This window comes from Dermacentor albipictus, chromosome 6, assembly GCF_038994185.2.
Source record: "Dermacentor albipictus isolate Rhodes 1998 colony chromosome 6, USDA_Dalb.pri_finalv2, whole genome shotgun sequence".
In the NCBI taxonomy this organism is placed as follows: Eukaryota; Metazoa; Arthropoda; class Arachnida; order Ixodida; family Ixodidae; genus Dermacentor; species Dermacentor albipictus.
The window spans coordinates 96,475,122-96,500,075 of NC_091826.1; the positions used below are offsets into that span (position 1 = coordinate 96,475,122).

Genomic DNA, 24,954 nt, shown 5'->3' on the forward strand with positions numbered 1-24,954 from the left:
GTTTCGTCCTGTCCTTAACGGCGTATTCTTCGGTCTCGTCTCTCGGATCCTCCTGGGATCTTGCGCCTTCCATATTTTCCACAATCTGGCCATGCAGTGGTTTTCGTATACACAGCCCTGTAAGGAGGCCGTAAAATACGGCGGGTCGATTTCATTTCGCGCATAAGGCAGCAGAGTGGCAGCCCCATGAATCAAGTAGATGAGGCTGCTGGCACAAAAGAGCTGGTCTTCTTTCACCAGGTCCAAACGTATAATTACTTTCTTGCACCATATCTGCCACAACAGTGTGATGGTTCTCCTTCCTAGGGTCCCGGAAGGAACCGGCACGGCCTTGGCAGGATATTTCGGCTGCATTACCATGATCGCGTTGATGACGGGAATCTTGTCCCCATCGCTTAGCTCGTGATAGCAGTCGCGTATGTGATCCTGTCGAGTTATTTGCTGAGGAGTAAAGGCACGATGCCCGGAGTTTGTTTAATGTACAGCCCGCGTGGCAGCTGCATGAAATGTGACCTTTTACACCACACGTGTAACAGGCGACGGCTATTTGGCCGCGGGTTTGGTGCGACATAGCTGGCGTGGATGTTATCCGCGATTGGGGAGGTAACACTGGGGCATCGGCGGGCGGCCGTTTTCCCAGTTTTCAGAGTCCTGTTTCTCGTCTGTGACCAGACCATCTTTGTTTCTTTGCGCTAGATTTCCTCAACCGTGAGCCTCAAGGAATTGGTCTGCCTGCTCTAGCATAACTTCGAAAGATTCTGCTTTCCTCTCCTTTAAGCAAAGCGACAAAATCGGACCGCAACCATGCACAAATCTCTAATCGGCAGTGCCTGTAAGGAGCTGAATTCGGTCTTGGTTTTGGAAAGTTAGGGCTATCAACCGAAGAAAAGACTTAGCTGTGCTCCATATCGGATTGTCGTTTTGGCCCCCACTGGTTCATCATTACTGAACCTGTATGTAAACCCATCGGCTGTGAAGCGTTAGCCCCTCAGGAGACCGGTCTTCACTTTTGTGTAGTCGACTGCATAGCTCGGCGATAACCTTCTGTTAAAGCTAAACGCTTCTCCGCTTCTTCTCCGCACCACTAGACTTCGGGTAGGTTCTGAGCTCTGGCGATACTCTAAATCCACGGGATAGATGCGTTGAAATCGCACCTTCTTTAATCGAAGGAGACGAGATGCCTACTAGTATTTATGCGTTAACTGTGATTCTCCTGTACTTATAAGTGCTCGTTGCCGGTCCTACTCTCGTTGCCCCTTTGATTACACTGAATGCCCCTTAACTCTAACAACTTTCCTTCCCGCTCTCCGGCTTCCTTCGCCATCATTCGTTTCCTACCTTTCTGCTCTTGCTCTCTCTTTTCTACTTGAGCCAGTGCCGGCACTTCTCAGGCCACGACGTGTCCTTGCTGTTCTACAAGCCATCTCTTCAGCTCAGCGCCATCTAGACTTGCTGGCCTTGTTGTATCGACTTGTCGAACTCCAATCCCTCTAAACTGCCACTCGAACTCCACAAATTGTGACCTCACAATTCGCACACGCGTGTGTTTGACACTGGAAAGCAATGTGTCAGCAGCACTCATCGATAAATCTCCACGATTATGGTTCTTAATGCACTGTCCGACTTTTGTATAGAACGTCCTCAAGCAGACGCTAGTTTATGTCACGGCTTGTCACCAGTTCTCCTTTGGCGCGAGGTAGTCGACAGGCTATACAAGCTGGTTGGTTCTTCCGTACTCGACAGAACACAGTGAAAGGGCCAGAATCGGGGAAAAAATTTATCGAATGTCAACAATACAGGAATTAATATAAAAATAGCACTTGAACACTTACAAATGTATTTAATATTATCAATGCTCACGACAAAAGAAATATAATGAGCAATTACCAGCGGATATAAAAAACGAGCACCACACAAAAATACACTTAACAACGTTCCACTAAGACACTGTTCAAAAGAAAAGAGACGGCATGCGCATAGTCGGGAAGCAGCAGCAAGTCCATAAACCATAGATTTGAAGGCAGATCGTTCCCGAAGCACGCTGACTAGCCGATCTTGTTGAGGTAGTTGCAATTGGTGGGTTAGGTTTCTAGGGAGTCTGGATCCAACGCAGACTCTCGAACAGCTTGAGCTAACTTGAGGAGACCTACCATAAGCTTCGTTAAAGACGTTGGTTTGCCGTCTCTAACCTCAACAAGTTGCGCAGAGTTCAGCCGCAGCTAGGCGGCCCAGACGATACTGGACTGCACAAGCCCCTCAGGTGATACTAGGGTGAGCTTTTAGACTGCTAGCATGGACTAAAACCTGCATTTAGGTAGCTTGTCCTTTGTCAACCTACCTGGGCTGGGGAACGGTATTTTTATTGGTCATGATCCAATTAGGTTCAATCAATTGTAGCACGACTTCTCTCGAGGCCTCGGCCGCAGTCCTTTTAATTAGGGGCCAGTCAACTGACGATTCCCCTCGCTATTAAAGGTCGTGCCCTTGCATAGCACTATACAGACGCACTCATATTCTTGAGCCCGTGTTGGACTTCTATTGTTCGTTTACAAAAGCAGAAGAAACGAGCTGCCGGCCTTACAGCGCCGTACCCTCTGAATAGATACAATGTTAGCAATCCGTGGACACGTTATGGCACAGACACCGCATATTTCGGGGAATTCGCAAATCCTCCCTCTTAGCAAGCTTCTCAATGCACGCGCGGGCGAGAAAATCCACAGGGGTCTCTACAAAAGGCTCTCAGGAAGTCAAGCTCGTGCAAAAGAGAAAAAAATATCTGCGCCTGCTTTAGAGGAATTCGGCCCTTTGCCCGAGTCTTGCTCGCCGTTTCGTGCTCCCTGATCATTTAGCGCCCGTTGATCGGTACTTCCCCACTCGAACAATGCCACGCCGTGAGAGTCAGAGATAATGGACGCTGAATTGGTGCGTAAAAAATAGGCGGCAGAAAATTTTGGCGAATGTGTCGCTGGCTAGGCTGCCTTTATTTTATCTTTATATAAGCAACAGAGAATCAACAGTTATTTGATTGATGTGTTCGGTAAATTGATTTGCATCTTTCCAGGATATAACGCCATATTTTGACATGCAGGTCTTGCTACAATCATCGTCAGAGTTTCTCCATTTGGCCACTGGGGGCCGTGTCTTCATCAAAAAAGTCCTTCTGCAGTTTCCCAAGACATGGCCCCTACGGCCTGCTGCTCAAAGCAGCAGTAAATGTTGCTTCTCGAAGAGCGACATCCTTGTTGATGCTCCAAAGGAAGGTGATGAAGAAGATCCCTTTAGCACAAAACTACGGAGGTCCTGCGGAAAGCGTGGAGACGTCATTCGCATTGCGAGCAACGTTCTGAGGCGGCTGAATTATGCGACCGTAGGCTACATAGGTATGACACTTCTCTATCCAGCTTTGGGTAGCAATAGAAAAGATAATAATAATACTAATAGAAAAATATTATAGTTTTTAAAAGTCTATTACCGAGCGTACGAATTGCTTAATAGCCCTTCTAATGGCGCACCTTAAAGGTAACGCTTTACACAGACTCTACCAAAAGAAGCAAATGTGGTAGAGAAACAAATGGGCAAAATGAAAACATGGAGACTGGTCTTAAAAGGAGTTAATACAGCAGAATTATTTTATGCACTTATAGCAAACACAAGGAACGTACTGCAAACTGTTTCAACACCAGCAGGATAGAAATACAATCAATAAATAATTTATGTGATTCGTACAGAACAAACCTTATGGTCTGGGTGCTGTCGCGCGCACACATTGAAAAGTACGAACATATAAAGAGCGAGAGCAATATTTATTTATTGATTTATTTCTTCATACTGTCAACCTTCTGCTAAGGGTTCTTACAGGAAGGGTTTTAAATACAGGCAGACCTATATACAGGTGCATAAAGCGGCAGCGGAATAAAAAAAATACATGTTTAACAATTTTTCAAATTCACAAACATCACTGGCTTCTGCCACAAAGCTTGGTATTGCGTTCCAGAGTTCAATCACGGCAGGGAAAAAAGAAAAGCGGAACACATCACTGTGAGCAAAGTATGGATGTAAAACATATTGATGATTAACACGACTTCTTCGTTTTCCTGGAAGCTGCACATACTCATCTTTGTTGATTTTTAAATGACCATGTAGTATTCTATAAAACACTTTCAGACGATTTTTTAGCCTTCGTACTTCTAGTGTTTCCAGTTCACAAGACTGCAGCATCAGTGTAACGGATTCTAAACAGCGGTACTTTGAGCATATGAAGCGCGCGGCACGACGTTGAACTTTTTCCAACTTTGTAGTCATTTCTCCCTGATGAGGGCTCCAGATGACTGAGGCGTATTCAAGTAAAGGTCTAACAAAAGTATTATAAGCTATCAGCTTTACATCTCGCGAAGCTTGACCTAGTTTTTGCCTTAAGAAACCTAATCTCTGATTCGCCTTCGAGCACACATTTTCTATGTGCGTATGCCATGTCAGATTATGCGTAACTGTGACACCTAGATATTTAAACTGGTTAGCACGACCTAACAAATTACCATCGATGTAATAGTTAAAAGGCAGAACATTTACTTTCTTAGTCATATGTGTGTATGTTGATTTATTGTAGTTTATATTCATACCCCATAATTTACACCATCGGCTGAAATTTTCTAAACAACTACTAATTCTGAGTTGATCCTGAACATTGCTTACGGTAGAATAAATTAGGCAATCATCAGCAAAAAGCTTCATTTTTACCGGTTCTTCAATAACAGAAGAGATATCGTTTATATATATAAGAAATAACAGTGGGCCCAAGACTGACCCCTGAGGAACACCTGAAAGCACTTCAAGTGGACTCGATAGGCTGCCATCTAAACTTACAGTCTGTATGCGATCACTTAAATATTCTTTATCCATAGCACTAATCTTTCATCGATACCTATTTCTCTCAGTTTAAAGATGAGCTTATTATGCGGAACCTTATCGAAGGCTTTCGCAAAATCTATACAAATGACGTCAATCTGGTGCTTCTCATCTAAGGCGGCAGCGAGATCATGAACTACATCAAATTATTGTGTAATGGTAGATAGTCCAGTACGGAAGCCATGCTGGTATGAGTAAAGTAAACTATTCACTTCTAGAAATTGTAAAATATGTTTTGCGATGATGTGTTCCAGAATTTTACAACTGATACATGTGAGTGAAATTGGACGGTAACTATTTACAAGTGTGCGATCACCGCCTTTGTGCGCTGGTATAACTACGGCCCTGCGCCAGTCTGTGGGTAAAGTATGCGTATGTAATGATTTCTCGAATATTATCGTTAAGTAGTATGACATCCATTCAGCATAGCTTTCAGAAATTCGGGACAAATTCTGTCAGGTCCACTAGATTTTTTTTCCATCTAAACTCAGCAGCAATTCGAACACCCCTGCTTGTTTGATTTCTAGATTCCCCATCGGGTAACGTGTTATATATGGTAAATGCTCGTCTGTATTCATGTTTCTATTATTAGCAAATACAGATTGAAAGAAGTAATTAAAATGTTCGGCAACGTCCGCAGACGTTGTTAACATTATATTGTCCTTTACGATTTCTTCAATTTTATCTTTCGTACTGCTGAGATATCTCCAGAAGTTTTGTGGAGAACTTCTTAGGAACCCTGTCAGTGTTTGTTCAAAGAATTGCTTTTTGGATAGCGTCAGAGTGCGCCTGAACTCTGCGCGAAGTCTCGGTATTTCGTCCGAACCCTTTTTCTTTTTACGCAGCCGCTTTAATTTCCTTTTCATGTGAATGATGCCGCGGTTAATTCAAGGCCGGCGTTGTTTACACTCTTTTTTTCGAGTTGGCACAAATCGCTCCACACAATGGTCTACTATATCCCTAAATTCATTCCAAAGCTCATCTACAGTTTCTTCCATTGCATGGTGCTCAAATTGGCCAAACGAGAATTCCAAAAATCTAATATTGAATTGTCATCAGCACGTTTGTAGTCCTTTACCGTAATTATAGGGGAGCATTTCATACGGGACACACTGCTAGTAGCCACATTCACTACAATCATTCTGTGATCGGAAATACCGTCTTCAATTGTCAACAAATGATGTTCTATATTATTGGATAGGAACACTAGGTCCAACAATGACCGCGACCTAGAAGTTATTCTTGTGTCCTCTTGAACGATTTGATTTAGATTAAAAGAAAACATTATATCTAGTAATTTATCAGCGCTGGATGCTTCAGCGCAGCTGCAGAGTAGGTCTTGCCAGTTAATGTGCGGTAAATTGAAGTCTCCGGCCATAATTAACCGCGTGTTCCTGTGTACATTGTTGCACAAGAATGTCTGCAATCGGTTTAGGATGTCAAGCGAAGTCGAAGGTGGCCGATATATTGCACCGACTATATAAACGGCACTTTGAAAGGAAATTCTGCACCAAACTGTTTCAGGGATGTCACTATCAATTAGAGCCGCGTGGACAGTATTCGTTATTATAATACACACCCCTCCTCCACGTGAATCGCGGTCTTTCCGAAACATTTTGTATCCAGGGGGAATAATTGCGTCATCTTGTATACCGCAGTGCAGCCAAGTTTCCGTTATCAAAACCATGCAAGGGCTCTGTGAAAGCAGCAGAAATTCTAGGTCAGTTGTTTTGTTAACTATGGTGCGTGCATTTAAAACAAGAAAACGTAGATATGACGTAGGTGACGAGCCGGGCGTCACCATCGAGCTTGTTGAATCGTCTGGGTCACGCGGGCAGCCTGCCACTTCAAGCTTTTTTGCTTTTCTTTACCGAATCTACTTTTTTTATATCCATATGGTATGCGCTTATCGTTAGTGAGGTCCCAAGTGTACATTTTGTCTTTCATATTAAGTTTATCGTAGATAAGCTTGACTTTCGTGCCTTTTGACCGATCCGATGCTGCACTTTCCCAAAGCTTTCTTCTTATTTCCGCTGTTTCCTTAGCATAGTCTTGACTAACCCGAACATTAGTGCCCTTCAGTTTAAAACAGTTCTTTAGAACACTGTCCTTTTCCCTGGAATCAAGGAACTTCATCATAATTGGTCTTGGTTTATCCGGTTTCGATTTTCCGATTCGGTGAATTCTCTCTACTGTCCTGACGGGGACCCCCAAAGTATTGTCAAAAATACCATCTAGGACCTGTTCTCTGAGTTTGGTTTCTGTTTCGCAAGCACTTTCATTGATTCCAAATACTAGGAGATTGTTGCGCCTACTTCTGTTTTCGTAGTCAATTAACTTCAATGCTTGCTGTTGGACAACCGATTCCAATTTATTAATTCTGTTGCTCATTTCCTCGAACATTGTCAAAATTCCTTCTAACTTATCAGTTTTGGCATTAAAAGCAGCAATTTCCTCTCTTATGCGATCCATCTTGTGGTCGCTTTCATCCAGTCTATCGATAATGACCTGCAACATTTCATTAGCCTTGGGCCAGGGTTCTGTTCTATGTCACCTGACACAAGCAATGACATCAGCATCGACCAGCAATCAGACAAAACAGCAAAACACTTTTGAGGGCACGGCAGGACCAACAGAAACCTCTCATCACTACGATAAGCGGGCAAATTGCCCAGCTGACTTACCTGCACAAGCAGTAATGGCAATTTAGGCATTTTGTCCGCTGGTAAGCTGCCGTGCCCTCTCAAGAAATCGATGCCGGGCTGGGCCTTTTCTAGGTTGTCCAGCGATGACGTCACTCCTGAAGGGTGGGCGTTGACAAGTAGACGGACCGCAGTGTCATTGCCACGTTGCGGCACATCGAAGAATTCTGGTTCAGTCCTGTTCGCTCTAGACACCACGGCGAAAAACCATGCCAAAACCTGCACAAGCACTAAAGGCGATTTAGGCATGTTGTCCGCTGGTAAGCTATGTTAGAAAACATGAAACAGAAGCAGAAAACATGACGAATAAAATGATCGATTTATATAAAGAATAATTTACATACAGCAAAATGCAAGGAAAATGACAGCAGGGAATCCGGGAGGCATATTAGTGTGGGAAACTATGAACGAACAACTCAAAGAATAGAAGAGCGTAATGAAAAGTGCCGATATTATGAAAATAAACGTTATGAAGAGTCAATATTGTCTGTGGACGATCAAATTTTGGCGATGACATGCAGGAACATTGAAAGGCGTGAAATACTGAGCATTACACAACTGATGAGCTTAGGTCTGTGAGGCTATTGTGAGGAGTTATCATAAACGAAGCTCAGTGGGATTACGTCGGCAGAAAAGTAAGAGCAGTAACAAAATTCTATCACTGCTATACCTAGGTCCAATGTGGGGGTTGGCAAAGCGGGGATAATATATGATCAGAAATCTTTTTTAGGGCCTTCAACTAAAATCACCGCTAGATCCAGAAATGGCATTTCAGATGACCGACGTGCATTCGAGTTGAGGAGGACCTATTGTAACACCTGGATTTAGGCGAAAGGAAGAAGAAAAGGATGACGGATCTTCTTGCCGTGGAACGAAAAACGAAGCAGGTGCTGCACTGGTGTTCTTAGACTCATTAATCCCATCCATCATATGCAAATAAATGCCCCTCGTCTTTAACAGTTTTGTGGTGGAAGCGCTGGGCACTCAACCAAGCAGCACGGTTCTGCAACCTCCTGTTCTACGGCGAAGCCGCCGCCTTGCTGGCCTACGCTCGTTGCCAGTGGTAGTCGAGATGTCTCGAGATGAAGACGGAGCCCGTTCTTGCAGCTGCAACCCCTACACTGGGTGCTGAGGCCCCTTTAGTATCTGCTTCAGCCAAGGCTGGCCCCTGGCGGCGTCAGTACCTGATCAGGCCTTGCACAATAGGAGGCAAATTTGGAGACAATGGGGATGAGTGGGTTACACGCTACGAACGGGCGAGCAACTATCAGCACTGGGATGCGGTAACTAAGCTGTTGTACGTCATGTTTTTCTGAACGGACATGGCGCTTGTGTGGTTTGACAACCATGAGGATACCGTCAGGACGTGCGATCACTTCATGTCCAATATAAGAGTGTTTTGGGGACTCAGTCGCGAAGAGGAAGTTAGAACAACAAACGCTGCTGCAAAGAACCCAAGCCCCAGGGGACACGCGCACGACGTATATTAGGGCTATAATTAAGCTCTGCAAGACCGTCAACCCTCGCATGTCAGAGGAAGATAAGGTCCGCCACCTCTTGAAAGGAATTGCCGATGATGTCTATCATTTCACCATCAGCAAAGAGAACATTGGTACAGTATCTGGCATCATGAGGAATTGTCGTACATTCGCGACCCTGAAGATGCGATATCAGGCCTAAGTACCAGATGCGGTATATCGGGCCTAAATTTGGACGGTTACCGAATGTGACAACCGTTGCAACTATTGATGACTACACGGCCTTTGATATCGTGTATAGAATACGCGATATTGTAAAGAAAAGCTCACCCGACACGCGCACTCGACACCTAGTGATGCTGCACTAATCCCGGGTTCATCTCATGATGTTTATACCACTGCAACTGGCGTCGAAGACTACAACTACAGTTCTTGCTTGTCACCGAGACAGCAGCGCAATTACTACCCAGAGACGAGGCACGAACACCGCTGGAGCGGTCCTCGTCAGTAGTCCGTTTCACACCAGGAGCCGTGTGAAGATGCGTTTGTTTCCCAGCACCGCGACAATGCTTTTCAGGAGTACAATTGATATCACCAACCTCTTGTTTGTTATAGCTGTGGTACTACCGGGCACATAGCTCGGTTCGGTCTTTGGCGCAGCGAAACTTCACCATACGATCCACCATCAACGTTTCCTCGAGCCGGCAATGGTCACAGCAACGATCGCTGGTCGCCTACTCCAGAAGCTTCTTAAGACAAGCAAGTCGGCACAATAATTCTCACACTTCTGACCGTAGCTTGGCACCGCCGTCCACCCGACTGCGCCGCTCGCCTTCACCGCGACGGCGGCTTTCATCACCGCCTTCGCCAGGAAAATAGCCGGCGCAAACGATGGAGGTGAGGTCGCACAAAATGATTTACCTCAGATGCCTTTGCGAGTTACGAATCTTAAGAACAAAATACTCGTGTTAACAAGTTGAGTATGTGCAACGGCTTTAGTGGACACTTGTGCAACAGTTTCTGTTATGAGTCGTTCCGACAAAGATCGCATTGGCCGCAAAGTAATGTATCTTGTACGAATCTGCAATATTTCGTGGTGTCGGCGGGGAAATAGTTCGACCTCACGGCGTTTTTGTCATTAACGTCTTGTTCGCCGGAAAGGTGCTCCCAACTGTGTTCCTGGTTCTGCAGTGGTGCACACACGAAGTTATTCTCGGTACGGACTTTCTCGAAGAGTGTGGTGCTTTGGTGGATTGTGGCACTGGTGAACTTTCAGTCAGCAGTGAAGTTCGTCCTGCCCTCGGTGACGAGCAGCCGCCCGCGGAAGGCACACTGGTTGTTTATCAAGAAATGACTGTACCACCATGGTCCATGTGGTCTATTGCCGTGTTCGCTTCTTCCTCTGTCGCATCTCCCTTGGATGCTGTCGTTTAACCTCTCACTGGTCAGTTCAGCAAGACAGCAGGCTCAGCTAAACACCTTACTGCTTCGCTGTATTGTGTCGATTAACAACCTAGACATGTTTTTCTGGGCACTTAGGTTTTCGCAATTGTCGGTTATACTTCCTCGAGGAATGAAGTTGGCTGTCTTTGATGATGTCATCGGAAATTCTATGGCTGCCGTTAATGACGAGAAAGGTCAAAAATGATTGACCGTTTGCGAATGCACTTGCTCCTACGAGTAGCAGATTCTGAGCATGGTTAGTAGGAAACTGCGCTCCCACGACAGAAAAAATTGGTTCAGCGATTGAAAAGACAAGCTTCTGTGTTTGACTCCTGCGAAAAGGAGAAGCGACCGTATTTACCCTGCTCCCGAGATCTGCACATGACCGATACAAGCTCTGCTCATCAGGTCCGGTAAAAGCCTGAGCGAGTGTCGTCATCGAAGCGGAAACTTATTGCGGAACAAGTTCAGAATATGCTGCAGAAGGGCGTTATACAAGAATCGTACAGCTCTTTGGCAGCAGCTGTCAATTTGGTTAAGTAGACAGACGCTTGTTGGAGGTTTTGCGTTGATTATAGACAAATACAGAACTTCACCAAAAAGATCTATATCCATTGGCTCCGATAGACGATGTCATCGACTGCCTGCATTCGGCTTTCTACAAAGATGGTGTCAGGCCAGATTCTCCTGAAAATAGAAGCAGCCAGTGCCTTTAAGACACCTGAGACACTAAAACAACTTGACAGCTTCCTGGGATTATGTTTCTACTTTCGACAATTAGGGCGCAGATTCGCGGATATTGCTTATCAATTGAAAAGTCTCTTGCCTAAAGAAAGTTCATAGGAGTGGGGGCCTGAATGCGACCCGGCATTGTCTCAACTCAAGTTTCCGCTGACATCAGAAACCATTCTTCCGTCACTTCGATCCGCCTGCTCCTATTGAAGGGCAGAGCGGCACCTCCGGAATCGACATAGGCGCTCGTGCAGCGCCCTAATAATGAATGGTATGTGGTTGCCTAGGCGAGCCATTCTCTCCACGAGGATGGGAGGAGCTACACTGTGACAGAGCAAGAAGGCGTAGTGCCTGTATTTTCTGTTTAGAAGTTTTGTTGCTACCTCTACGGACGCCCATTCACCATTGTAATTGATCACCATTCCTTATGTTGGCTTGTTACCCTCCGGGATTCCTCCGGTCATCTAGCACGCTGGAGTTTACAGCTGCAAGAATTTGACTTCGATATATCGTAGAGAAGTGGAAGACGTCATGCCGACGCTGACTGCCTTTCTCGCCTTCCTCTGTCGACAACGGAAGATAATGCAGAGTATCCCGACACCTGCTTTGCTACTGTTCCTCAAACATTTCCTGACGCCATCGTTCTGTTTGGGCCCTTGTTCACCGATGTCTGCAGTCCCAAAACCAGTGATCGTTTGTCTTCAAGAAGGACTGTTATACAAGACAAAAACTCAGCAAGTGGCGCGCAGTATTCACTGGTTGTTTCCAAAAGCATGCAATGTGAAATTCTCCTTGTCATGCATGACGATTCGACGTCTGTCTACCTTGCATTCATTGGCACCTTTCATCGAATACAGGCGCGGTTTTACTAGCGTAAGATGCGACCTTGTATTAAACAATATCTATCGACCTACGAGCAATGACAGCGTCACAAGCGGCCAACATGTGCTCCGCAAAGCCTTCATCCTGTAACGCCGCTTACTACAACTTTTGAGCAAGTGGGCTTGGACATGCTAGGACCATTCCGCGACCTCCTAATAATCGCTGCGTCATCATCTGTGTAAATCATATTACTAGATACGCGGAAAATGCCGTGATATCTTGCTCTACACCCGCTTGTTCAGCTGCCTTTTTGTTGCGCTACGTGATTCTGTGCCACGGTAAATCGCGTGTAATTATCAGTGACCGTAGACACCAATTCGTCGCCGACACCGTGGACCAGTTGCTTAGACTCTGCACTTCGCAGCTTCACCACTCAACACCATCTCATCGCCAGACCAATTGCCTTGTCGAACGTACCAAGTGCACCCTGACCAACATGCTGGCTATGTATGTATCATCCAATCACAAGGGCTTTGATGACACCTTACCGTTTATCACGCGTGCACCTACAGTACTGCGAAGTACGAAACCAGAGACTTAACACCTTTCTACCTGCTCTACGCTCGGGAACCATGCCCCTCGCCCCAGCTGTCTCGATACCATTTTGCCTTTTACGGTCGATACCGAGGACTTAGTTGCCAGAACCTTGCACCCTGCTGAAGAAGCCCAATAAATTGCTGGTCTGCTTACATTGACATCATAAGATCGCTCCAAAGAGCAGTACGACCACCACCACGACTCGGATTCACTCGATAAATGTGGCTTGGTGCGGCTGTGGACCACTCAGCGCAGACGCGGGTTACGCCCAAGTTCTTAGCTCAGTATCGGCCTCGAGCTCCACCACTGGAAAAGCTGGCGCCATCGTCGGCGTGACGTGCTAGGAGGGATCACGTGGACATAGCGGCCGCGTCGGCTGCTTCTGGCGCGCCGAAGCGAGCTGAAAACGAGTTTAAATTCCCTCGTACGCTGCGGTTTTCATTTAGTGGCGAAATTTTCCCGCTTCGAGTGTCTCCTTTACAACCCTTGAAAGCACTACAATAGGTAGTGGCTGCCTTTGAAGGCGCGCAACATGGTAGGTTACTGCTCGGTGCCGCAGGGCCGGACGCACATACCGGAGGCCGGTGTCGGCCTTATTCACACGTAGCCGCAGGACAAGAAGCTGTGTGAAGCTTGGCTCGCGAAATATAAAACCGGCAGTCATCGGCTACAACTCGGGTATGCAGCAAGCACAGACGCGAGGAAGATTTCTGCTACGGCGCCCGGTCTGCGATGTTTTGAAAATGCGCACTGAGACGCTCGCCTGAGTCCGCTGCCCGACTAATGTCATGAGGGTATGGTCTATAAACTTGTCGATACTATAGATACTGCCAAGTTCAGTGGAGTGGAAAGGCAGCGGTAAGAAGCACATTTAAAGAAAGCATGGCATATGGTCATGTTTGTGTTATGAATTAATGCACTGAATTACAAAAAAGGAGCAGAGGGAAATTGCACGCTGAGAACGCCGATAAACATACAGTGCGACGCAACTCGAAGATCAAAGGTAAAAGAATTTAGATGAAAAAAAAGATTGCATCGTCGCGACGGCACATCACAGTCCCCGTAGGCGTCGAAGTCTCTACAATGAAATTATTTTTGAACAGCTCTGATAGCGCCCACGCAACAATGATTGCCTGTATACTGTCAAATGCTCATATTCTGCGGCCTAAAGCTCATGGCACGGTGCGAAAACGCGCGCGCGGAGAAAGCGAAACAGTGCGTGGACAAGCACGCAGACGCGCAGTCGGTCGCTGCGAATCTGCGCGATCGCTGCATTGAGGCTTCATTCTATTACGCTCCATTTAGTTATACAAACACTATAAGAACATATTTCACATCGTTTGCTCTCAGCGTTTACCTACCTTTCACGCAAGAAGCCGGTTCGGGAGACTCCATCGCGGCGACCGCGCGCAGTGGCGTTCACTGTACGTATTCGGTAAAGAGATAGCGGCTGTAAACGATTGTGTGCTTTCAGCTTGCCCAAGATTATTATTTAGACAGTAAGAAACTTCTCTCGTTTCGAAAGTACTTACAGAAATGTCCGGGAGAGCTCGCGCGGGGTGTTTTTAGTGAGCGCTGACAGCAAAACCTATGAGGAGCGCGCCACGTGATCCCTCATACTACGGCAGCGAGGCGCTTCCGATAGAGGGCGACTCCGTAACTCCTCGCCGCCAATACCTGTCCCTTCAGATTCGTTGACCGCATCAGGTGTTTTAACGTATGTGGTCGTCCATGTAATGTCACCAGGACGCCACTCTTGTGCTACTGAACTTGCGCACTTTACGCGCCTCAAGCGATATAACACTGTCACTCAGACCTAACTCCAATGGTGGGCTTCGTCTTCGAAACAGGGAATCTAACGCCTTGATTGAGGCGAAAGTGAGAAGAAGAGGACGAAGGATCTTTTTGGTGCGGAGTGCATAACCGAACCGGTGCTGGAGTGCTAAGCAGGATGCGCCGAGTTTCTCGTTCACCCGAGTTTTACCCGAGTTTGCTCGACGGCAGTCAGTGAACGGAGATAGCGCGGAACGCGCCGAAGGTGCAGGCAAAAAATTATGTAGACAAAAAGCCGCGTATGACAACATGAGCGCACCCTGCGCGGCACGCTGCTTCCACGTTTCAAGCGCAGAAGGCTGCAAAACGAAACGCGCCAGCGCCGCGTATTGTTATCAAGGGATTATCGCAACTTAGCGATACCGTGACTGTCCCGCTGTCTGCCGTGAGCCGCTTGCCACGCCTTTCCCGGGCGCGTCAAGGGCGTGCCTCATCTTTCGCGCACTGTCTTTCTATTCCGCATCGAATGCGGACAGGTTACATGCGGCGCATTCTTGCACCTACACTTTCACTCAAACGAATACGTTAAAATACAATAAATAAAATAACAAACATTTTTATTTCTTTAGGTATCTGTTTTTCGTTTTCAACGCTAGAAATTTGTGATGACAAACGGAGATCGAGCAAATTATTAAATTTTGCACTTCTTGCCGCGAGTGGCGACAGGGAGGCGAAAGCTTAGAAGCGATACACTGAAGCGGGTCGCACGCACGAGGGCGTTCATACGGTGATGAGCCGCCTAGGGGCGCTGCAGTGCTATTCGCAATAAAGTCGGTCTTGATCCATGAAGAGTCATGGCCACTCTTTCTCTATTAGGGGAATAGAAACGCAGCGCCGCGGTACGGCTGTTCGTCGCAGGCGCTTCACTAGGCAATTAAGGCCCCCGCTTTAGCAATTAAAAACGACACAACAGCTGTCGCTGCCAAATGGTGGTATGTTATTTTGGAGTGCGTAGTGACGCAGTTCAGTGAAAATGTACCTGTTTATCTTTGTGCGCGAAGCCTCTGCGATACATTGCGAAAAGTGCCTGCTGCCCCAACGACACAATTCATCGCTTGTCATCGCTTGCCCAGTGAAGGCGCCTCTGAGCGCATGTGCGCAGTATATGAGTGTGTTGTGCAGTCGAAGGCGCTTGCGGATTACCTCTGCTGGAGCCAGCAGCGATCGCAGATGGATATCGTAGCGACACCGCAGCACTCGCATTTTGGCAGGTGAGGGCTCTTGTGTGCAGTTATGAAATCAGATTTCGAACGGAGAGAAGTGTTGGAACTGTTGAGTGCGCAGTGCTTGTGATGAAGAAATGCCATGGCACTGGGTCTAGAAGAGCGAGCGATTCTCGGACGCTGATCGTGTTTACGACGCTGTGGCTCCGTTTCATCACCGATGACAGAGCAGCCATCTGAAACGACTGCACTCCTCAGCATCGTCGTCCCCCTCGACGCATCGACGCCTTGCTAGCAGCTACAGTGACGTGCCGATAATTATTTACTGTGCGCTACGCGCCACAATGCAGGCAATGAAACCGTGTTGTGCGGCCATCTCAGCCCGAGTAGATGTATGCATGAGCCAGCGACAGTCAACGCTTTGTTTTTGATAGTGGTGCTCAGTACATCACCGATGATAGTGCGTTGTGCGTGTTTTGTGTCGGCGGTCAAGATTGTTGATGCCTCTCAGCTCGACACCGCGTCTCTTTTGCCGGAATATAAGTTGGGCGTGGCCCAACTGTAGTGGGTGCGCACGCAATAGTTACATGCCTCGCGCGGGGCGTGACGTCTGGTTTTGATTGACAGGCGAACTCGTGCTAAACTCGTACATAGCGAAACCCCCTCCGAGTTCAACTCGGGAACATGACGGCAGTAGCAGCAGCCTGTTTCATTGCATCCAGCGGCAGCAAGCGTCACTATGACCGTCCGGACCCGTTCACCTGCATGACCGACGGAAGTTTCAGCGTCATTTTCGCCTGTCGAAGACACCAGTGTGCTGGCTGTGTGACGAGCTAGGCGAAGACTCTCGTCTGCGGGGACAGCGTGGCGGGCTTCATTCGCTCACCGTCGTAGAGCAAGTCATCTGTGCCCTCCGTTTCTACGGGACTGGGAGTTTTCAGGGAAGCGTCGGCGCCGAGCGTTACATTGGACGCCATCAAACTACTGTTAGCAACTGTGTCAGAGATGTGTCTGACGCGCTTATCGATGCGGCAGTGCGTAAGCTGTGGCTAGCTTCCCAAAATACTGCGGCGGAGCGGGCATATATAAAAGAATGCTTCCTACTTCGTGGGAACATTACGAACGTAGTTGGGTGTGTCGACGGAACGTACGCATTAATTAAGGCGCCTTCAATGTCAGCGTTACTGTGATTAAGAGACTTTTTCGCTGGTTGATCACTTTTTGCCGATTGTTCTAATTGTCTGTCAGGGTGCCTTCCAAATGGCTCACTTTCTTGGGAAAGAGGTTATTTAAGCATAAATAGATAAATGGATATCACAAATTGTGTGAAGTAACCTATAAATCCTAATCTCATAAAGAACTTGGGGTTCTTCATTGGTGAAGTTACTAAGTATGCACAATGCTGAATTTTGGTCATGCGTAATCTATCGGCCGCACTATGAAACAGCGAGGCATTGCACAATTTGTTGCAGCGTGAGATGTGGATGTTGCGCCAAGCCGGTTGTGCCTATGCATTTGTGGTGAAATGAAAATGCATTTAGGATCTTAGTGTGTTGGCTTGCATGAAGCAAATACTTCAGATTGTTTGCTTTGTTCACTGTCGATGCATGTGCCAGAGTTTCAGTGCATCTTCTTTTTTTTTTGGGGGGGGGGGGGGTGGCGTTATTCTAGATGGATAAATTGTATATTTTCGTCTCATAATGGGGCTCTAATTCTTAAGCAGTAGAACAATGCACATCTGATACTTTGCAGAACTCTCTCTACGTGAAGATGTCATGAACCACCAAGGCAAAATTACATATCAGGAGAAATGTGGTGCAGATGCCAATGAAAAGTGGGTCTTTAACCCACCATGATAAAGTAAAAATTGCAGAGGAAATAGACCATTTGTACAGCTTTAGAGCAATGATTACACAAAACGTGTGTATGCCCAAACGAGTAAACGCTTGCCCCAATGCCAAAGTAGGCTGAGCGACATGCAGCATATATTGGCATTGAACATGTCTCGTAACCGTTATTTTTATTGTAAGCCCTCGTTGTCACACCTTTCCCTCCAGCACTCCCTTTACTGAAACGTGGCACTGTCTTTCCATTGGTGTCATGATGATAATGGTAACGGCAGCAGCAAGGCTGGTTAATGCTTGCCTCTTTGATTCCTGTGAGTTCAGTGGTAAAGAATATGGCACGTGCATACATACAGCTGTGCTGCAAAATTTAACATTTGTGATTTTTTGGAGAGCTAATTTGTGTTGCGAAATTTCAAAGATGTGCACCATTGTGGCCTAATAACTAGAGCATTGGTGAGGTTGAAGACGGTGTATTGGTATGGAAGCTTGAAGTTTAATTGCACAACAATTTGACGGGACACAAAGAGAAATACACTCAGCAGAATGCTTTGCTGTGTGTGTTACACTTCTTTGTGTGCCGTTGAATTGTTTTGCGATCCAACTTCAATTAGGGCGTTGGGCTTCTTTGGTGCAGGACCGAGGAAGTGTGAGCTATTCGACAACATGCCAGTGCCTTGCCACACAATTATGGAAGTCGGAAGGTTTGCAAACAAAGCTTTGCTTTCAAATCCACCTGCTCATGTAGTACAAGCACTGATTGAAAGAACCATCATACAAAAATGGTGAAATCAATGGCCTGTGAAAAGTGTAATTCGTATATAGGCACTGTTGACATAATAGGTGCCATACCTGCCTCAAAATTGTACTCGACAGAGCAGTTGGTTTCCTATGTGAAGCACAACCTCCCATTACATGCTGTGCAAATAACCAAGCTCGGTTTGTTTTGACGTGCTACACAACATTCAGTGTAATCTGTTTTTGATTCTAAAGAAGTGCCAAACACCACCTATTTTTCAAGGATGTCATGGGAATATTTGGCGAGACCTTTTTCAGCCCCTCATAATGGAAGTGTGGCTAGCCAGCTTTGCTTGGATGCCTTTATAGATTTCTGCTCCTGATCATTGTGTGCTATCAAGTTGCAGAAGTCTATGCAACTGGTGCAAGGCATTACGTGTTTCTATAGTCGGATACAACTTTAGGAGGCTGCGGAATCTGCACTTTAAGGCAGGTGAACACAAGCCTGCACCAATGGGCACGCACTCTAGACTGACATCGTGCCGCCGGACAGACTAATACCTGCTCGTTGGAGAGGGACTATTTCTTTAGACGTGTAAGCAATCGGCTGCTGTGCTTTGGTCATCTGGGTGGGGCCTCTTCTGTCTTCTGAAGTTTTATACGACTGTAAAGGCTGCTGCTTTTCATACAACACAAAAGGACAAAGTGTACAATTACTTGGCCTATGAAATGGATACATCAGAAGTGTGCTATGCAAGGGCTTAAGATGTGTGAAATATGGTACATGCAATTATAAGACAATGTTAAAGAATATGTGGTATCGAACATGCATGTAATGGCACATTTGAATCGGGGAGTGTTGCAGTCATATGCACAGTCTATAGGTGATAGCATTATTAAGCTCCTGCTGTTTCCTGTCTTCATTGTGAATTACACACACCGTTCATCTTATGGCTAATCAACACGCACTGTATTCTTGCACATAGAAAGAACAAACAGCACGATGACGTGTATGCTGCATTGGTGTATTTTTTATTTACATGGTCCAAGAGTGGCACAGGTTGTCTTACGTTTCTGCCTATTTTGAAGGGACACCAAGTGCACGTTACAAGTCTCCTAATATGCACAGCAGAATGTTTGCTGCAATAATTTTATTCATGTTCTTGAATAATAAACAAAATATTAAACCGAAAGCTCCTTAATAAGGTGCCTTCTGTGGGCTCAACAGGAGAGCAGTGAGGGCACCGATACTACTGTTGCAGAGCAGCCCTCTGGACCTCTGCCACACTCTCAAGAGCACGTGCCTGGCGCTGGCCTACTGCCACCAGGCAGTTGAGTGCCTCCAGCAGCAGAATGTTTTGCTGCAAAAAAGTTTATTGGAATGAATCAGCCGCATACAAACCATTATTTACAAAAAAAATGCTCGTTGCACTATTAGTACTAAGTGCCCTTAACTGTGGAAGCCTCTAGTGTAGTATGCATAATAAAACAATGCGTTGGGACAACGTTGCTTTATTTTTCATAACTGGGGTTTTCTTTTTCAGAGCCAATTGTCATGTTGATTAGTGTGCCAGCAGCTGAGGTGGCACCGCACCTTCACGAGTCTCTACTGTGAGCACCACAAACCTATTTTTGTTCGCTGCAGAACAAATGCCTCACCCTACAATCCTGTCTTATACGAGCTGATTGCATCCTATGCCTACAAACATCATATTTTTGTCCCATTACGCAATTTTCTACCACCCTCGGCTGTGGTTCTCTCTCCTTGACATCCATTCTGTCATGCTTATGTAATCACCTGATATGAATTGGCAACAAGTGATCGAATACGTGAATGGCCTGCCTGCCGATTCCTTTCGTTCTTCTTAATCTCAACTAGCATATCAGTTGCCATGCTTTACTACGCCACTATCTTCCTGCCTTAATGCTATCTCCAACAATTTTTTTTACTTCGCTTTCTGCACTGTCCTTGACATCTGAAGTTTCTTTAACCTCCAGGTTTATGTCCCATATTGCATAACCGGTGGAATGCAATGATTCTAAACTTTTCTCAAGGATATCGGTCACGTGGCGATCACGATTCGGTAATGCCTTCCATGTGCTGTTCAACCCATGAAATTTTTGTATAAGTTTCCTGCTTTATATCAGTACTTGCTATTGATATTTCACTTGGATAAAGATACTCTTCCATAAATTTTGCTGGCTTAATGTCACTCATGAATTTCTGTTATCTCACCAAGTTAGTGAAGGTTACCTTCATCTTTTCCATATTTTCGCGAGCCCACTTGCATGTAAAAGCACGAACACTCATTGGTTCTCACTGCCTTCTTTAGGCTGCTAGACATTCAGTTCGTTACTACGAAAGTGACTTAATCCGTGCTCTCTTATTATGCTAAATATGAAACAGTAGAAATATACTTACCTGCAGTTTGTCGATGTCTCATTCACTGTGTAGGTAGCGAGATCCATCGTCGGTACCACCTCCTTGTCGCATCCTCGCTATATAGGATGTCTGCCTTTTGCCCACACTATGTAATGTTCGTGACGCTCGCAGTCACGCAGAGTGGAGGAACTCGGCGCACTCGCAGAAGCAGCACCGGAAAAGTTGTTTCTTCAGCACTTCGCCGTGAATAGTAGGTAGTAGGTGCGCCTTGCGATCTGTAAAATCGCCGAAGCTATTGGCAGTCTTACCAGGTGCACGGGAAGATTGCCCACGGAGGAACAGAACTATCCAAGAAATAGTGGCCATCGTCGAGCCTGATCACTACGTCGAGCACTGCAAGCTCGTTGTACGGGTTTGTTTACACTGGGCCTTTCTGATGCTTAGCCGCCATGCTTGCCCGTTGAATGGATGTGATGACGCCACTACAGCGTTCCCTCGTGGTACAATGCGAAGCGTAATAAATTACAAATTAGTTTAAGACGCATTCAGTGCACATCTCGTAGGCTTCAAAATGCTTCTAAACCACATTAAAGTAACTAATAATACTGTACTAAATGCATTTGTTTCACAACTTGCTTCTGCATGTAATGCACTCGGTGGAACGACAAACAAGTGAAAAAAGGCACGACCATGCACCGACGGTATGATCACGTGAGCCCCAGTTTGTCGACCGCCCAGAAGGCGACGCCCAAGGAATGATAGCCAGCCAGAGTGAACCTTGATAAACCAATGAAACTGGAGGCTTGTCGAAAGATAAACTGTGTGTCGATACCATTCGTGCTTTCATCTTGGGGTGTCGCCAGAGCTCGTGAAGATCCCGAGTTTCGCCAAACTCGACGCATCCTGCATAGCACCCCTGGACTGTTTTTGTGAATTTCATTGTGTATTTTCGTACGGATTTCTTCTTGTTTCAAAGCAACCCTGCTCTTCTGCAAACGTCAGACGGAGAAGCACTGTGCACGCTGTCATGTGCAACGCTGTGTGAGCTAAAGTCATCCTAGGCTTATCGATCTCATCCAACATCTACAAATAAACACGCCTCAACTGTAGCAATATTATTGTGTACAACTTTGGGAAAGGTGTAGGAAAATCGAATGCTCTTGATAGTCTGCAAACGCAGCCCAATGAGTGTATACGCCACACTTCAACACATTTAGCGTGAGCAGAAAAGAGTAAAGTTGTATGAAAGATTACACAGGACATTAATGATCTCACAGACATTACACAATGGTACAGAATATAGAGAATAAGAAAAGAATGAATACAATTTTACAAGTACTAGTCAAAACATTGGTCTACGCAGCAATCAAGCTGAGCTGAATATATATATTTGTGCCATTTAGAAAAATAAAACAGATCAGAGCATAAGATGCGACAGTCATCAATACCATTGTTACAGAGCAGTGTGCAATGGCCTTGAAGACATGTTCACTATGAACAAAAAAGACAATTTGGCAGAAAAAAACGTGTACCTTGTTCGGGCAGCCATGTTGTGTATGCAGCGTCAACGCTGTTTATAGTAGCCTGTAAATACTTTTACGTCTCATTACTTTTCTCACGTGGCAGTTTGATGGAGGTGTAGGGTAACCCCAATAGACAATGGAGCTCCGTAGCGGTTGTATTCTTGGTATTATCAGGATGGAGCAGGCGAGGCCTGCGCCAGCGGCGACAACGCAACCATGGTCCTCGCGTATCCAAAAGGACAAGTAACGTTCGATGGCACGGATAACGTAATTGTGGAAGATGCGACTGCCGTGTATGAGCGTGTGAGTAGCCACAGCAAATGAGATCACAGTGTAATGTCCGCCAACCGGATGTTTTACTAGGAAGGCACGAGTAGGGTGTGGTTTAAGAAGCATGAAAATTAGCTTACTACTTGGGAAAAGCGTAAGCAGAAGCTGAAGGGCTTGTAGGACCATCCATTTAGGCGGAAAAACGCCACTACGACCTATCGACTGACACGCAAACGTCCCCAAAATCATACGACCCTCATATCCAGCATATGCTTGCTCTGTAGCGCAGAGCTTGCAGTCACATGTACGACTCACACAAAGTCGGGTGAGTTTCGTAGGGCATCTGTGACGATGCTTTCATGTCGCTAATCTGCAAAATTGTGCTACAGTCGGCGATAATATCAAGGAATGTCAAAGCCTTGACAAGGCGAAGAACTACCGCATTGAAACGTTCTTCCCCCACTTCCCAACAAAGCTGCGACTTCATCATGCGACTTAGGCCACCATCGATTTTAAACCACCTGACACGAATTGTACAGCGGGAAACTGAATTATTGTCACCTGCCGGCCGTTTTCCCAAGCGTCAGTGATTCCAACAGCTTCGGAGCGATACATTTGTACAAGCACCAGCCCGCGAAGGACTATGAAATAGCAGAGTTCACAGCTTTCAAATATATCTTATCCTTCGCCAAGCTAGCGGTACGCTCCATGCTTTAGAAATCCGGCTGAGTGGTGAACAGCAGGTGATTGACTGACGAATCTCTTCTGCCTGCCATCGCATTGGTCACATGGCCCGCCATCGTCGCCATCATATCGCCTGCTCACTTCTATGGCCGACCAATGATTACTATCGTTCCGGACTGGGCCCACGCCCTTCCCGGCCACCATTTGAACGGCAACAGCCTAACGCTGATGTCGCTGCTCCATCAAACAGCTCCTCACCATCATTACGCCTCACCAGTGCCGTTCGTCACCAGCTCGTCGGCTGTCGTTCGCATTGCTTCAGGCTAGTCGCCCGACTTTCCCAATTCCCCTCGGAAAGAATAGCTGTTGCAGCTCCCTGAGATGAAGTTGCATCGACGTCGCAACCGGAAAATTGTCTGCTAACTTTACCACGATGACAGAAGTAGATTTACATCATAGTCGACGGTGTAAATACATAGGTGCTGATCGAGACTGGCACGAAACTATTTGTAATGGATGTACAATTTCTTGACGTACATTTCTTCAGAAAATTTGGTTTCGTCGGCGTATAGAAAAAAAATATTCTTAGTATATAAAGATGTATATGACGAAAATTAAAAAAGAAGCAGTAAACATACTGGGACTTAGGGGTTAGTTGCCATCTACAAAGACGACGTTCAGATAGTGGCGTTAACGTAACATAATCTGTCAAGAATATAACTACACAAGAGATTGACAACTGACGTGTCAACGCCAGAGTGTGTCAGCTTGACTAGAATCGGTGATTGGCTGACTACATCACAAGCTTTGCGGAGGTAGCAGGAAATCGTATGGATGTGCCCAGTCCTAAGTAACGGCGTGGAGATCAGCTTCATAAAACTTGTGGCATTTGAAGTAGAGGAGCAGCTAGAGGGAAGTTATTGTTGAATCTGAATCACGCGGCTCTTCAAAGTAATATACAATAAGTTATGAACGGACAGTCCAAAAGCATCAAACGTCGTACGCATTCACAGAGAAGAGAAATCGGGTGATAATTCTGACAATTAACATTCGTTATACAACCAGCCTTCAATACAGAAAAAAACGCGATAAATTTATATGCGAGGGAACGTGGAACTACTTGAATAATTATTAAATAACGCCTAATACATAGGCAAATATGCTGGCGTAAAGAGAGATAGATAAACGAAGAGGGAAAGGTAGAGATGTTATTCAAGGACGTGCGCGGTTTCATAAATGAGCAGGGGAAGCCTTATGGGCCTGCTGGATAAGATAAGAATCAAGCACTTCAAGCATTCGCTGAGGTGCTTTTCATCTAATAACACTGCACTTGATGTTCTTCATCCAAGTTCTTCATCCTCGTTCTCGCGGGTAGAGGTATAGCGTCATCCGTTGGGAATCCGAGGCGCATTGCCAGAGATGGCTAGCACATGTGAAGATTTCTGCCGCTAAGGAGAGCGGCGATTGGTTCGCTGGAGCTTTCGGATGAATGAAACGAGACACAGAACAAGCTCGAAGGCAATTTGTATTTGCGAAAACTTTTTACAAGAAATTGCACATAGAGAGGCAAGATGGAACTTGAACACCGGTAGGGCAACGCTACATCGGCAGAACCGACTGTGCATAGCACCTCAACTTTTGTCTTGAACCGTTGATTGGGGTTGTGGGGCCACATTTTCTAACTCTCCGTTTACCGCTCCAATCATTCACAGTCCAATCAACGCTGACTAGGTTTGAGGATGGTCCACCGACACACCCATCACCAAACACGTACGACCGAAAGTTCATAGCACCTCAAGGTTTGTCCAGAACCGTTGGTTGGAGTTGCGGGGCCACA

The 24,954-nt window shown here is 46.1% G+C and overlaps 1 protein-coding gene across 2 annotated transcripts in view; it reads left to right on the top strand.

Annotated features, from left to right (window-relative positions):
* The window catches only part of LOC135907490 (calcium-activated chloride channel regulator 1-like), a 435,567-nt gene that overhangs the window by 38,431 nt on the left and 372,182 nt on the right, over positions 1-24,954 (top strand). For both annotated transcript variants that reach the window (XM_065439176.2, XM_070541068.1), the window contains exon 4: positions 3,089-3,380. In XM_065439176.2, coding sequence (XP_065295248.2) covers positions 3,089-3,380 — 292 coding nt within the window. The remainder of the gene's footprint in view (positions 1-3,088; positions 3,381-24,954) is intronic.